Source organism: Staurois parvus, unplaced genomic scaffold, assembly GCF_062004578.1.
Source record: "Staurois parvus isolate SC_StPar_1 unplaced genomic scaffold, SC_StPar_1.0 ptg000057l, whole genome shotgun sequence".
Lineage (NCBI taxonomy): Eukaryota > Metazoa > Chordata > Amphibia > Anura > Ranidae > Staurois > Staurois parvus.
Window position 1 is genome coordinate 3,607,097 of NW_028317853.1, and position 15,047 is coordinate 3,622,143.

General features: G+C 41.2%; 1 protein-coding gene across 5 annotated transcripts in view; it reads right to left on the reverse strand.

The window, feature by feature from the left end:
- Positions 1-9,565: 9,565 nt before the first annotated feature.
- SAMD11 (sterile alpha motif domain containing 11) overlaps positions 9,566-15,047 on the reverse strand; it is a 233,920-nt gene continuing 228,438 nt past the window's right edge. For 3 of the 5 annotated variants that reach the window (XM_089668417.1, XM_089668418.1, XM_089668421.1), the window contains exons 13-14: positions 14,563-14,673; positions 9,566-11,004 (exon numbers count right to left, since the gene is read on the reverse strand). In XM_089668417.1, coding sequence (XP_089524543.1) covers positions 10,765-11,004; positions 14,563-14,673 — 351 coding nt within the window. In that variant the 3' untranslated portion in view covers positions 9,566-10,764. The remainder of the gene's footprint in view (positions 11,005-14,562; positions 14,674-15,047) is intronic. The other 2 variants (XM_089668419.1, XM_089668420.1) reach the window with 2 other exon arrangements.

The window sequence follows — 15,047 nt, forward strand, 5'->3', positions numbered from 1 at the left end:
TTTTTGGCTTTTTCAGGCACTTTTATAGGGTGACTAGGGTGACAGTTGTCTCATTGTGCTCCTGCGTTGTCACCCTGTCACACATTCCCCCTGGAGGAGACTAAAAATGGCCATGTCGACCCACATTATGCAGGCAAGGGTCCACCATGCTGTGCAGGCAGTACAGGGGCATGCTCATATGGACAGGAAGTAGCTGAAAAAGGATGGAGATCATCAGCACTGAGATTAAAAAACATGGAAACCGTATTTTATTTAAAAAACTAACATGGATTTTTTTTTTTTTTTTGCTTTACTAAACTACCTGTCATTTATTCAGGGTTTGTTTCTATACAACTATGGCTGAAAAAGAAATATTCAGTATTCTGTCTTAATGTAGGTTTCTCAGGGGCAGCAAAAAGTTTGATGCAATTTGTTCCGTTTTTTCAGCCCCTTTCATGTGAGGTCAGTGAATGCATTATACTGTTTTAATACTTCTTGCTGTAATAGAATACTGTATTGCTTTTTTTGGCTTACAAAAAAGTAAACCGATCACATGACAAATCGAGGGAAGCCAATGCATTTGTGAGGCAGAGTAGAGGGATCTGAACTCGGTGCTATAGGTTTGAATGGGATCTTTGGGCGTAGTGTTCAGTTGTGTTGATGGTTACAGTTGGGGTACTTTTGTATTGTGCGTTTGCAATTGTGTTCATGTAGCTGCATTTTGCTTGCCTACGAATGACTCCATGTTTTCACCTACCTGAATGTATGCTGGGAGTTGAATATCAGTTCTTATCTTGGGTTCTGGTCTGCAGAATATGCAATGATCTTGCTATTGAGTTCTTATTATTTTTTTTCCTACTGGAATTACTCAGTGTTTTTGTTTTATTAAACTTGGAGGGTAATGTGTGTGACAGACGACCGGAGACAAAGGGATGTGATTGCTAGCTCTTAAAGCATGAGGGAAATTAGATTATTTCCGGCGATGTATAGTCCTTGGGAAGTATGATTTACCATAAATATATTTAAAAAGGTTAGTTGTCAGGCTGGAAGCATTGCCGGATTATAAATTCACCGGTAATAGAAAGCAGTATAAAACACGTTAAAGCAGCTTGCCTTGTTATATGACGGCCAGAATTCCTAATATGCAGCCGGAATAAAATCTGATTCATTCATTATCTCTGCTGGTAGAATTATTAACCCAGGGTCACATGTCCATCTCATGAATTTATTTAATTTACCACATTTTTTACTGGCTCAAATGAATTGTTAAAGGAGAATGCCACACTGCTAAAAATCCCTACCACCTGCTCACAATTAGGAGGGTTCAAATATGTTCTTTGGCTGGTTTATCTTTTTAAAATAATTCACACCTGCTCATTTATACTGATTAATGATCACCATTGTATTGTAACCACAAAATATTGTTTAAAAAAATATGGTGCAAAGAAGTGTTGGCCAGTGCTACCAATGTGGTTTCCGATGTTTTATCTACAATGCGGGGCAGGAAAGAAGAGAAATATTTTGTACACCCCAGAGTCAGACTATGGTTCATTCTCCACCATGAATTCAATAACAGTAAAAAGAACAGCAGCCATACTCAAAAATAAGCCATAATTGAGGACATAAAAGAGAAAATTGGGTTTAGCAAAAAACAAACCTACAGTTGTGTTCAAAATAATAGCAGTCCAACATCACAAACCAGATCAGTCACTGTTGTTGTTATAAATTATATTTCTGCATAGCAAAAAAAAATGACTAGTAGTAGAGTAATAGAAAGCCAACAGACCCAACAGTTATGACATGCATGCTGATGATTCTGTGTAATTGAATCATTAATTGAAAAGTGCGTGTTCAAAATAATAGCAGTGTGGAGTTTAATTAGTGAGGTCATTCAGTCTGAAAAAACAGGTGGCAATTTTTGCCCTTATTTAAGGACTAAGGCAACAAATGTTGTACATGCTGGTTACAGTGCATTTCTCTCTGAAAATCTGAGGAAAATGGGTCGTTCCAGACATTGTTCAGAATAACAGTGTACCTTGATTAAAAAGTTGATTGGAGAGGGGGAAACATATAAAGAAGTGCAGAAGCTGATCAGCTGCTCAGCTAAAATGATCTCAAATGCTTTCAAATGGCAACCAAAACCAGAAAGACGTGGCAGAAAACAGAAAACTACCAATCGAACGGACTAAAGAATAGCCAAAATGGCAATAGCAATGATCAGCTCCAGGGTGATCAAAAAAGATCTAAAGTTCCCTGTGAGTGCTTTAACAATTAGAAGACGCCTATGTGAAGCCAAGCTATCAGCAAGAAGCCCCCGCAAAGTCCCATTGATGAAAAAATATGTGCTGAAGAGGTTTCAATTTGCCAAAGAACATATTGACTGGCCTAAAGAGAAATGGCGCAACATTTTGTGGACTGATGAAAGCAAGAGTGTTTGGTTTTATTTTTGGGTCTAGGGGCCACAGTTTGTCAGATGACCCCCAAACACTGAATTCAAACCACAGTACACTGTGAAGACAGTGAAGCATGGTGGCGCAAACATCATGAAATGGGGATGTTTCTCATACTAGGGTGTTGGGCCTATTTATCGCATACCAGGGATCATGGATCAGTTTGAATACATCAGAATACTTGAAGAGGTCATGTTGCCTTATGCTGAAGAGGAAATGCCCTTGAAATGGGTGTTACAACAAGACAACGACCCCAAACACACCAGTAAACGTGCAACATCTTGGTTCCAGACCAACAAGATTGACGTTATGGAGTGGCCAGCCCAATCCCCGGATCTTAATCCAATAGAAAACTTGTGGGGTGACATCAAACATGCTATTTCTGAGGTGAAACCAAGAAATGCAGAAGAATTATGGATTGTAGTGCAATTGTCTTGGGCTGGAATACCTGTTCACAGGTGTCAGACGTTGGTCAAATCCATGCAACACAGATGTGAAACAGTTCTCAGAAACCATGGTTTTACAACTAAATATCCAGTGATTCACAGAAAAGCGAAATCTTCAAGCATTTTTCAGTTTATACACTAAATTTGTGAGCTTGTAAAGAAAAATACAGACCCTGCTATTTTTTTAAACAGCCTAACATTCCTTTTTCTTCACTTTCTGTAAAGTATTAACAAATTTGAAACATTTTTCTTAATGTTTTGATATGGAATTGACTGTGCAGTGTTCCCAATGCATTTGTGTGTAAGGAAATAAAAGCTATTATAAGCTTTACCCGCGTTTTTAACTGCTTCCCGCCTACCTGCAATGTACTGCGGCAGGACGGCAGCTACAGGCAAAGCGACTTACCCGTACGTCGCTTCGGCTGTACTAATGCAGGGGGGAGCTGCGTGCCCGAGCGGGCATGCAGCGCTCTTCCCTCGTGACTGCTGTGTCCAGCGGAATGAAGATCCCGGTGAACGTGACCCGGTGATCATTTGATCGCTGTGCATTCTTGTCAGAGACCAGAATGGCTCCAATCATCTCTATAGTTTAAGAAATCGGAAGCTATGAGCATTTCATCACTTCAGTTTCGCAGGATATAAACCGTGCCATTTGGGGGGTAAATTGGGAAAGCATCTGATCACACAGAACTTGGTGAGATTAGATAATATAAGGGCAGAGGAGATATCTAGAGTCTGATAGACCCGAGATTTCTCAAAAAAGAATAATGTCCATTGAAGTTATAAGGGATATTTGCATTCCCAGTGATAGCATTAAAAGTGATAAAAAAAATCAAAATAACTGCAAGCACCTGCGTGCGCAAGTGTTGACCCCATGTCAGTATGTAAACAGAGGTTGCACCATGCATGTGAGAAATTGCAGCTAACGTCAGACCAAGGGCAGTAATTCTAGCACTAGACCTCTTGTGTAAATATAAAATGGTGACCTGTAAAGGCTTTTAAAGCATTGCCTGTCGATAATAAATATGTATTTACTTTGTTGCCATTCCACGGGCATGCGTAATTTTAAAGCAAGTCATGTTTGGTATCCATTTACTCAGCGTAACATCGTATTTTATATTTTATCAAACAATTGAGCAATATATTGTGTTTTTGTGCATTAAAATTCTAAAAAGTGTATTTTTCCCAAAAGATTTGTGTTTGAAAAATCGTTGTGCAAATACTGTGTGACGTAAAAAATTTCAACACCCACCGTTTTATTCTCTAAGGTCTCTGCTTTAAAAAAAATATATATAATGTTTGGGGGTTCAAAGTAATTTTCTAGCAAAAAAAGTTTTTTCATGTGAACAAAGTGTCAGAAAAGGCTTGGTCTTCAAGAGTGGGTGATGTGTGGCCTTCGCTTCTAATGTTGGCCCTGAAATGCCAGGATAGTAGAAGCCCTTTCCCCTCCTCCAAATGACCCCTTTTTGGAAAGTAGACACTCCAAGGTATTTGCTAAGAGGCATGGTGAGTGTTTTTGCAGAGCTCATTTGTTGCCACGTTTTTGGAAAACAAAGAAAGAAAACAAAAAATGTATTTTTTCTTTTCTTTTTCAAAACCCTGTGACAAAAATGATATCTGTAAAATACTCACCATACCTCTTATCATATTCCTTGGGGTGTCTACTTTCCAAAAAAGGGATCATTTGGGAGGAGGGGGGGTGTTTGTACTATCCTGGCATTTTAGAGCCTCTGAAACTGTGATAGGTAGTGGGGAAGTGATATGAAGAAATATGCCCTTTGAAGCCTGGAGGTGGTCACTGGATTTTGGGGGCTTGTATGTAGCTAGGCTGCCCAAAAGTCTCTCACATGTGGTATCCACATACTTGGGAGAAGTAGCAGAATGTGTTTTGGGGGTTTATTTCACATATACCCATGGCATGCATGAGCAATATATCATTAGTGTGACAACTTTGTGTAAAAAAAAAAAAATTGCCATATTCAAAAAATTTCTGGCAAAAAATAAAATGTTCCATGGACTCAACATGCCTCTCTGCAAAATCCTTAGGGTGTCTACTTTCCAAGAAGGGGTCATTTGGGAGGGGTGGGGGTTGTACTGCCCTGACATTTTAGCGCCTTAAGAAATGTGATAGACAGTCGGAAAGTGAAAGCTACATAAATTCCAATATATATTCCATATGCAGGCCATAGACGGGTCGTTTATTGGCCAAATTTTTCTCCATATGAAAAATCGGCTGATATTCACACAGTGGGGCCAGCCCGTCGGCCGTTTTTCGCGGATCTTCTAATTTCTTTTTATCGGTCATGCTGGAAAATCAATAAAAAGACATTGGTGGCAGCATTGGCAACGGGGCCGAACAATTTTTCGTTTATGGCCTGCAATAGTTTTATAGTCGCTATAACTTTCACACAAACCAATTAATATACATGTATTGGCTTTTTTACCAAAGACATGTAACAGAACACATTTTAGCCTAAATTTATGACTAACTTTGAGTTTATTGGATATTTTTATAACCAAACGTGAAAAATATATTGTGTTTTTTCAAAATTTTCGGTCTTTTTTTGTTTATAGTGCAAAAAATAACCGCAGAGGTGATCGAATACCACCAAAAGAAACTGTATGTGTGTGAAAAAAAGGACATACATTTTGTTTGGGTGCAGCATTGTACGACCGCACAATTACCAGCTGAAATAGTGCAGTGCCAAATACAAAAAAATGGCCTGGTCAGGAAGAGGGGTAAATCTTCTGGAGGGCAAGTGGTTAAACACACATCTATTCTTGCTAACACAACTATACATACATACATCCATTGTGCAGCACCTGTGTGACCCCATTAGTGCAGCTGTCATGTGCTGCTAAGACTGAAAACTGAGTGGATCACATGACCACTGATCCATTGGCTCTCAGCAGAGAGCAGTGGCTATCAGTCACTGCTCCTTGTCCTTCTTCTGTAGTGCTTATTGGACTGTCATGGTGGTAAGGGATTGGGTGTGGATGGCACTGGTTTTAAGCTGTCCCTGAGTGGGTGTGGCAGTAGACAGAGTGGGTGTGGGCGTGGCTGGCTCTGGCTTTAGCTGCTCCCTGAGCAGTCCATCAGGCAGCTGAATGGATCTTGATAATGTTGTCGGGATCCTTCCCAAACTTGGTTATGGCTCTGTCTTGTCAGCTTTTTTTTTTTTTTTTCCTTGTGTTTTGGATGTGTTGAATCTGCCGTGTGTTCTGCTCAATTAAAGTCAATGGTGTTCTAGAGTCTGTGTTTCCCCTGCTTTGCATTGTATTTCTTTGGACACAGCATGTCCTATTGAATCACGTTTGAACTGTAGCAGGTCAAACACTGCATATGCATTTCTGTTCAGATAGCAAATGCAGAATGTCTACCGACATGAGCCCTTAGGCAAACTAAACTCTGCTTCATTAACTCCCCCCTTTAGTATATATCCCAGTGCACAGCTCACAAATTCACCTCTGTGTACACTGAAGGTTTTCTTGATTCCCACCTTTTAATTATATAACCGTGTTTTTTGTATACCAACAACAAACTCCCTTTTATTTGTTTATTAAATTGGAGCTCCAGTAAAAACTTGTGTCTGTCTCATCTGTGTCCCATTGGGGAGATTTACCTTCACTTCTGGTGCATAGCCACAACAGAAAGTGAGAGGGAATAGCTAGTTGTCAGCAGAACTAGAGGGCCCAGTGGAAGATTTCCCTTTTAGTTCTGATGTCAACTCAAAATTTAGTGATTTTCTTTTACTTTCGATGATCATGGTAAACTGGACAAATAGAGAGAGAATTTCCCTAATCGGGTCACAGACAACAATTGATATCTGACAGGTGTTCTAACTTCTCACTCAATCCAAAACTGGAAAAAGGTTGCCTTTAGTTATACTTTAATCATTTCTTTGTCCTCACTGGAAACGTTTCTCCTCACTTCCTGTCTTGATGACCACTCTTTTTGGGAATAAGTAGAAATCTTCCCAATGTTCAGTGCCATAAACCTAAAAGCAATTTTCACCCTTCCGTTCTGTGCCCCAAACTACAGGCAAGTTTTGAATGCAGTTCCCAATATAAGGTGCATAACAAGCTTTATGAGAACTGACTGTCACTCAGTCTTCAAGAAGTGAGGAAGCTTACCCAAAGCCTGTTTAAAGTGTTGTTTAAAGTGACTACACTTCTGTTAAGATAAGGTGGGCAGGCAGAAGCACAGGGGACGCTTTACATCGAATGTAAGTACTTAGGACTTAAGGGGGGGGGAACCAAGTGGTTAAGCTGCATTCTTACCGCTGATCAGCTGCTGCTCCTTTTGCTGGCTAGGCAGCGGCCAGGGGTGTACACAAGCCACGGCTGCAAAGCATTGCAGGTATTATACCCTCTGTCATGCTCGGCACTCTCAGGGTACTGAGCTCAGCTGCTGCGAATAGAGAGCCAGTTGCGCATGCGCAGTTAGACAAACCATGCTCTCTTAAATGAGTGTTCAGTCTTGAAGTGTTGAGGCTGCGTGTCCAAAGGTCAGACATCCTACAATCTAGGCAGCATAGAGAGGGGAACCCATGGCAGAAGCAGGTTAAAAAGTAATAATAATTGTTCAAAATGTACAGAATTTTAAATGACCCTTAAAGCTGTAATGTATATATTTATGCCATTAATGGTGATATAGCCTTTTAAATGTTTTTCCAATGAAAGTGTCAGGAGAGCTGTTCACCGTTTAGTTTTAAGCTGAGCAAACACCAAATCCGGTTGTCTAACTTCTAACCCATGCAGCAATAATTAGGGTACATTTATGTCTTTGCTGACAATAATGCTTCGGCTCTCTAACCCTCTTCACTACCGGACTGTCCTGGCGCTGACCCTTCTTGTATTATGATTGTCACAAGTGGTGGACTGCAATGATGTACACAACCTTACCTCAGATTGTATTGCATAGCTGTGTAATGAAGGCTTGAGCTTTATTTAGCACTTGGGACATTAGGAGTGCCTTCCTTACCTTTTATATTTTAATAAGAAAATTGCCCATTTTGAGAATACTCGTTAAGTTAATGGATTTACAGTGTAGGAGACATGATACATTCAAACAAAGCCTGTGATGTGTGTTGTTTACTTGCTATCAAAGGGAAAGTATGGTGAGTCAGGGAGCACACACTTTGAGTTATTACAGTGTTTACCTTAAGGTAATTGTGATGTGATATTTACATTTATACATGCAAGTTCTTCCATCTTTTTGTTAAGGAAGGAGGCACGATGATTGCATTAGCAATCAGGAGAGGATATCAGAAACTTAGGGAGAGCAGCATTGTGCGCAAGTCAGGATTGTAAGAAGGAGCAGCAAAGCACATCCATTGTGTTGTATTGTAAAACAGAATGCTGATCTGGTGTATGTAATGAACCCGTAGTGCAGCCACTGCTACAGTTCACACCAAACTGATCTTTTACATATAGATCTAAAAATACTATAAATTCTAAAGGTTTGAAGTTTCTGTAACCATTCCCATTCTCTGGAGCCTCTGTACAATGACACAAAGGTGTCACCCTTGTACAGTTCTGGATCTACATGCCATAGGCCTGCCTCAAAATTTTTCATACTCTTGTGCTCTTGTAATACCTTAATAGAGGATTTATCGAAAAGTGAAAATGATTTCTTCTATAGCGATTAAAGAATTGTGAATGTGATATACCTTAGGGCAGGCCTTGAAATTTCCACTCACCTGCTCGCCAATGGTGAGGGCGAATGTGTCCCCCAGGGCTATCTTGCTGAGCAGGCTCGGAGCTCAGGCTGGATCTGTTATTGGCACTGGGAGCCGTCAGACTGCTTAATAGCTGAGCGCAGTGAAAGCAAAGGAAGGAGTGTGTGCTGTGCTCTCTGCCTCCCCCTAGAGTGCAGTACCCGGCTCTGTGAGTGAACAACGAAGTACTGCAACTTTTTATAGGTTTGTGTGTGTGTGCCTACCTAATTTCAGCTCACTCTGGTCACATGATCCTCTGTCAGCCAGTGGTGGCTTCAGGGGAGAGGAGAGAGCACTGTGTGTGTACATGTGTGTGTGCGTGTACATGTGTGTATCTGTACATGTGTCTGCATGTATGTGTGTGCATGTACGTGTGTGTGTATGTACATGTGTATTTTTGTGTATGTACATGTATCTGTGTGTATGCGTGTCTGTACGTGCCTGTGTGTGTACATGTGTCTCTGTGCGTGTGTGTACATGTTTCTGTGTATATGTGTGTATGTACATGTCTGTGTGTGTACAGGTGTCTGTGTTTGTATGCATGTTTGTTGGGGGCGAGTAACTCTTAAGGCCTAGCTAGTAGCTCAGGACTTTAAATTTTAAGCCCTGCCTTGGGGTATTTGACACCCAGGGCAGAGGAGCAGGTAGTGTTAAAAATGATAGACAAAACAAAATTGTACTTAGTAATCATGAATTTAAGAAACTGTGAACATCTATAGTGTTCCCTTCCAGTGATAATCAGTGGAAAGTTGCCCCCTTATTTGGTGGTCAGCGGCAGAAGAAGACTCCTTCTTTTAGCAGACAGTTGGATAAAGAGCCCCCTTGGGCTGTTGACCAATGGTAAGTCTGCCTGCTGTACAAAGATCATTGATGCCACTGGTTCCTATGAGATCCATTGCTCAAGGAGCCCTAGCAAGCACCTTCAAACTCACATTCCTACAACTTAACATTTTCACAGATACCACACACATTGCTTGTATAATTTTTCTTTTTATTTCAATCTGCTGCTATGCAGCTCTCTGGTGATCTGTTAAGGTCAGGATTTTCTTTTTCAGTAACAAAAAAAAAAAAAAAGAAATGCTAATTGTACCGCTGATCTAGTTTTCATTTGTTTTTGGAAAACAGAAATAAACATTCCATGAAGGAGCTTTAGGGTATGATGTAAAACATGTATTCAAAACAGAAACCCTTAAAAAAAAAAAAAAAAAAATTTTCACAATGAAGTAACGTACCGGTCTGTATGACTGAGTACCTATGATAAAGTCTCTGGGGGGGATGTAAAGAGGCTTTTTGTCCACTTGCAGTAGTTCAGCAGCACCAGCTCAGGCTCCATTTGTTGTCTGTCATGTTGCTTCATCTGAAACCTACATGGGGGCTGTTTTATAGATTGTCCAAAGCAGAATTCTAGATCTTATGCCCCCATCAACTACATGAGGAAAAACCAAGGCAGACAGTGTGTGGGACAATTTGTTTAGCTTGTCAGAATCGTAAGGGATGAAAACATGGTGTAATGAGCTCCTTGAAGCAGAACAGACTAAAAGAGAACCCAGTTCCAGCAATATACCGCCACCAGGTAGCACGGTATTTCTTTGGTACAGTAGAGAGTTGCTGGAGATGCATAGACAGCATAGGAAAGAAGGGAGATGGCAACATACAGTGATCACCAACACTTTCTGGACATTACATGAAAATCATCAACTTCTCCCATTAAGCATCTGGTTCTGTTACTATCTCACATGTTTGGCTGTTTAAAAGTGGCCTGTGGCAGCAGGAGGCCTGCATTGTATGCTGGGCATGGCTTTGTACAAGCGCGCCTGTCTGGTTTCCACTCCCTCGTTTCCTCATGCTGATCTCCTGTAACATCCTGTGAATTTTCCAGGTATTGCCGGAATATTTATGTCCTTCCACCAGTTCCTCTTTGATCTCTTTACAATGGAAATAAAAATATATACATACATATATTTATCTGTCTTGCCCGTCAAGGATGTGCCACAAAGGTTCCCCATACTTTTGCTTTATAATATTTTTTTTCACACCCTATTAGTCAATTTAGTCTCTCAAGCAGCTGAAGGGACAGCAGCTGTCCAGAAGCGAAGTATCCCTTCCTTTTCAAAGCTCCAGCTTCAGCAACGCAGCAGTTTAGGTATCCAGCTATACAACAGGGCCCAGTTAAGAAAGGGATTTAGCAGGTTCGTTTAAGTATGCTGTACTGCCGTTTTCATGTTTCGGTGAAATGCGGCTGGGAGGAAGGAGGGCAGTGGGAAAGGGAGATCCAGCACTACCCGTAGAGGGAGGTCTAATCTCACTGCTTCCCAGTTCTCTGTCTGCTGCTCGCAGGCTTGGGTGCTGGAGAGGGAATGCCACTGGAAAACTGGCCATATAAAGGACTCGTCCAAGTCTCTTGGCAACCTAAAAAGAGAATAAGATGGCAAGGAGTACATTGTTTAATATACAGGTGTTTGCCTACAATTTCTGTGCAGAATAGTAGTGTGTGTGTGTACACTGCTCCTATGAACTCTCTCCCACTGTTTACATTTACCATATTGTAGAAACTGTCACTAGAGGAGTTTCCACTGTGTTGCATTAATATTTTTGTATTGTCAAAACTTGTGTCACTGATCCATTAACAAAAAAAAAATATTAATTAAAAGTGTCTGTTAACGGAGAACCCCTAAGTTTGTCATAGAGCATATCCAAATCAACAGTACCCTAAATACCAAAGTGCTAATGAGAGCAATATTTTAATGAAGTTCCAGTCCTGTATAAAAATCCCAAAGGCTGAAAATTCTCTATACCACCTTTAAATCTATTGAAAAAAAATTGGCACAATTACACCTGCCTAGAGAAGGGCACCCATGGGCTGCTTTTCTGACAATGTCCTCTGCTAATATTCACAGCATGGAAAGGGAAGACCATACATTGGAGCCTCTTCAAAGTTGAACTGTATAGCATAATGCCTATACAGGCAGGTAGGCAACACAGTAAACATGGGAAAAGGATCTCCTGCTGCGACCAAAACTAAACATTTTGCCTTTAGCACACATCGCAGTGCATGACAGAAAGCCCAGGAGGGCTCATCACTTTACCACCAGCCCTATGGCAAAGTCTGCTGGCATTGGCATTTTGTGGAGATGTTTTTCAACCTTAGGAACTGGGAACCCAAACATGATTGAGGTCAAAAGGAAGGGAGTCAAAATAGAGGGTAATACTAGCGTAGAATCTTTTTCAGTCTGCAGAGACATAGGACACCTGGCAAGACAATGTCCCCAAAGTGCTCCTCAATGGAACAACTGTGTCCAGACTTCTGTCAAAATTGCAGTTCAAAAACATCCAAACTAGAATATGTGGCCAAAGACAATGGACAAAAGATGTAGGATAAGGATACAGGTTTTTCAACGCTACTAGAGCCTTACTAAAGACTCAGCTATAATTGCAGCCAAAAGTGATTCTACCGTCTATTTTTTCCTTTTTTATTGTATGCGTCCCAGCTGGGGAGATTTACCCTCTCTTTGTCCTGTGACCAAGACAGAAAGTAAAGAGAAATCCAAAATGTTATAGCTGTGACCAGAACAAGAAGTGAGGGGAAATCTTCCAATGGGGACATCTGTTCCTGTGCAACCAAGAAGTAATTCCCCTCACTTTGGAGGGTTTTCAACTTGCCTCCTGTTGCATCTCTGGGATAAACCTGACATAGAAAAATTGTTTTGACTATACGTACAATGTAATGTTTCTCAGATATATAAATAAAATGCTAAAAATCACAAAACAATATAATATGTGTAAAATCTACAGGGGAAGAAATGAATAAAAAACACGGTATGAGATCGCTGTAAAAAACAGTCCCCTAGTTTCCTGAAGGTAGAATTTAAGGCAAAACATATCTAACTCTTAAAATTGCCCCCTCCCCCATCCTCACCTGTGTATAATTACCGATTTTCAGGCTGCTCCAGTCCAGTCATGTGATTCTGCCCCCCCATGTCAGCCAGCGCCGCTGCAGGGAAGAGGAGAGAGTGCCAAAAACAGATGGGTCATTGAAGCCTATGGGTGACATCACTGTTCCTGGCATCACCAGCCATTTTCGGCACACTCTCCCCTTTCCTGTAGCAGTGCTGGCTGACACGGGGGATGACACAACCAGAGCAGCCTGAAAATAGGTATAAGTATATACATCTTTTTACATAGGGTAGTTAGCAGAGGTGTTAGGAGGGGACAGTCCTAATGGTAGGATGAAGCTGGAATTACACTTTAACATCTTTATAGAACGCTTTCTGAATTGCACCTCGGCAGCCATAAGACACACACACAGCAAATTAGTGTTTACATTCATTGTACTAATCTTCCAATATAGAATTGGGATTTGTTGAGCTGGTCTCTACAACTTTAAAGATTTATTTTAAACAGTGCAGAGCTCTATAGCCCCCATCGGATTGTTGAATCCCCCTCTTCTGTTTTTTTGGACACACCGTGGCTTTGTGGAAGACCAAGAGAAATCTCTGCACAGCATTTGTAGTTATAACCCCCCTTTTCTTGCTATAATAATGGATGGTAATCTCCCCAAATCTGGCTTAGGTTCAATCTGCTGGAGTTATAGGTTATTTCCCTCAACTGCAGCAGCTCCACCTCAGAATGGGTTTATGGGACAGGCACAGCATGCATTTATTGTGTCCCCAATCACCCCATCACTACCCAGAATTTAATAATATGGCCTAGGAGAGCGACCTGCAATTCAGACCCCTCCCTGCCCTACTAAACCACGGCACATTTCTAACGAATTGATCCATGGGGAACAATTGGCCAAAGAACCTTTTTATTACACCCGCCATAAACAGCCAGGGCTGAAGGGAAAGCCATAAACTGCAGTTACCTCTTTATTATAAGACCTGCAGGCCATAGCACAATCCTATTATCTTGTGTTGGAGTGTGATACAGTCTGCAATGTATCTGTGTGATTCCCACAAATCCCAGTACATTTGCAGGGGACAGTCTAACATACCAGGAAAGATCTGACAGCTTATTTTTGTAAACACAAGACTAAAAAACATTTGTAGAGACACATTACTGTTTCTAGATAAAGAAAAAATACTTAAAGAAATATAATGACTGCCACTGCTGACCTCTTCACCTGAAAATGCTACTTGCCTGCCGTCATGTTAATCCAGTGGATTCAGTATTCAGTCACTGACCCTATGCAGGTCAGACATTCCAAATGTACATGCTATATACTTGTTCAGTGACTCATAAGGGTCAATTCACAATAGTATACTATACAGGGGCGGACTGACAACTCATGGGGCCCCTGGGCAATAGGGGATCATGGGGCCCCTGTGTCCTTGCCCAAACTCAAAAAATCCTATGAAAAAGGTAACAGGGGCATCTCATGGGGCCCCCTACTGACCCCGGGCCCTCGGGCAGTGCCCGAGTTTCCAAATGGTCAGTCCGCCCCTGATACTATATATCATTTTCATTAAAGTGATGTAGTGTACACATTGAAAGTGTACCTGTCACTCAAACAGCAGAGCTAATGATACATTACTTTCACCAGTGCTCTAGTTGTTCTGTTTCCTATTTCAAAAGTTGAAGGCTAGGAATGGGAACTGCTGCAGAGGCATTGTGAATAAAAACATGGTAATTATAAGAGGAATACACTTAAAAACAAGCATGACAACAGTAAGGTACTGCTATGCTGTCAATTAGAAGCTATGGTCATAGGAAAAGATGGAGGGGAACTAATATCACTGGAGAGCTCTGCTAACTCACAGTGGCCCTGTAAGAGGCAAAACTGCGCCAACCTTACAGCCCATAGAGCAGTTGTCCAGACTGGGACAAAGATTTAGTGCCTTACATCAACAATAACAGGAGAACACCAATGTAAAAAGTTGGGTACAATAATTATAGGTAAGCATTGCTACAGATGGAAAAAAATGAGAATTGCATTTCATAAATAGAAGCAAGGTGCATAGGGTATACCTGTGCTCTTATTTTTAGTGCTGGCCCAAGCTTCAGGCCCATGTTATTCAGTAAGTGCTCTTCAGTCAGTAGTGGCAGAGTTTCCCCATCTATACAGTGCTCCCGAAATACCTGCACAGAGAACAGGATGTTACCGCAACTGCAAGACCAACTAGCTCTACAGAACCAATGTGAACACTTTGCAGACTGCACTATCCAATACACAACTGTAAAGCACTTGTGAAAAGTGGTCTGCACCCCACCAAAATGTTGACAATAAAACACACTGCATTGGAAGTGCCTCCTGTTGAAAGTCCCGCTGAGTGCACCTGCTACATGCTTGATAATCTACATACCTTCTTCATGGATTGCACCCGGGCCAATATCCCTTTAAGTGTGAGTGCGGTCCCCTTCTACACTACCTATAATTGTATAGCGCAGTATCCAGCCAGCTATCACCATTAATAGCTCCATGCTCAGCTGCGTTATGGTTGCTGAGGGTTACT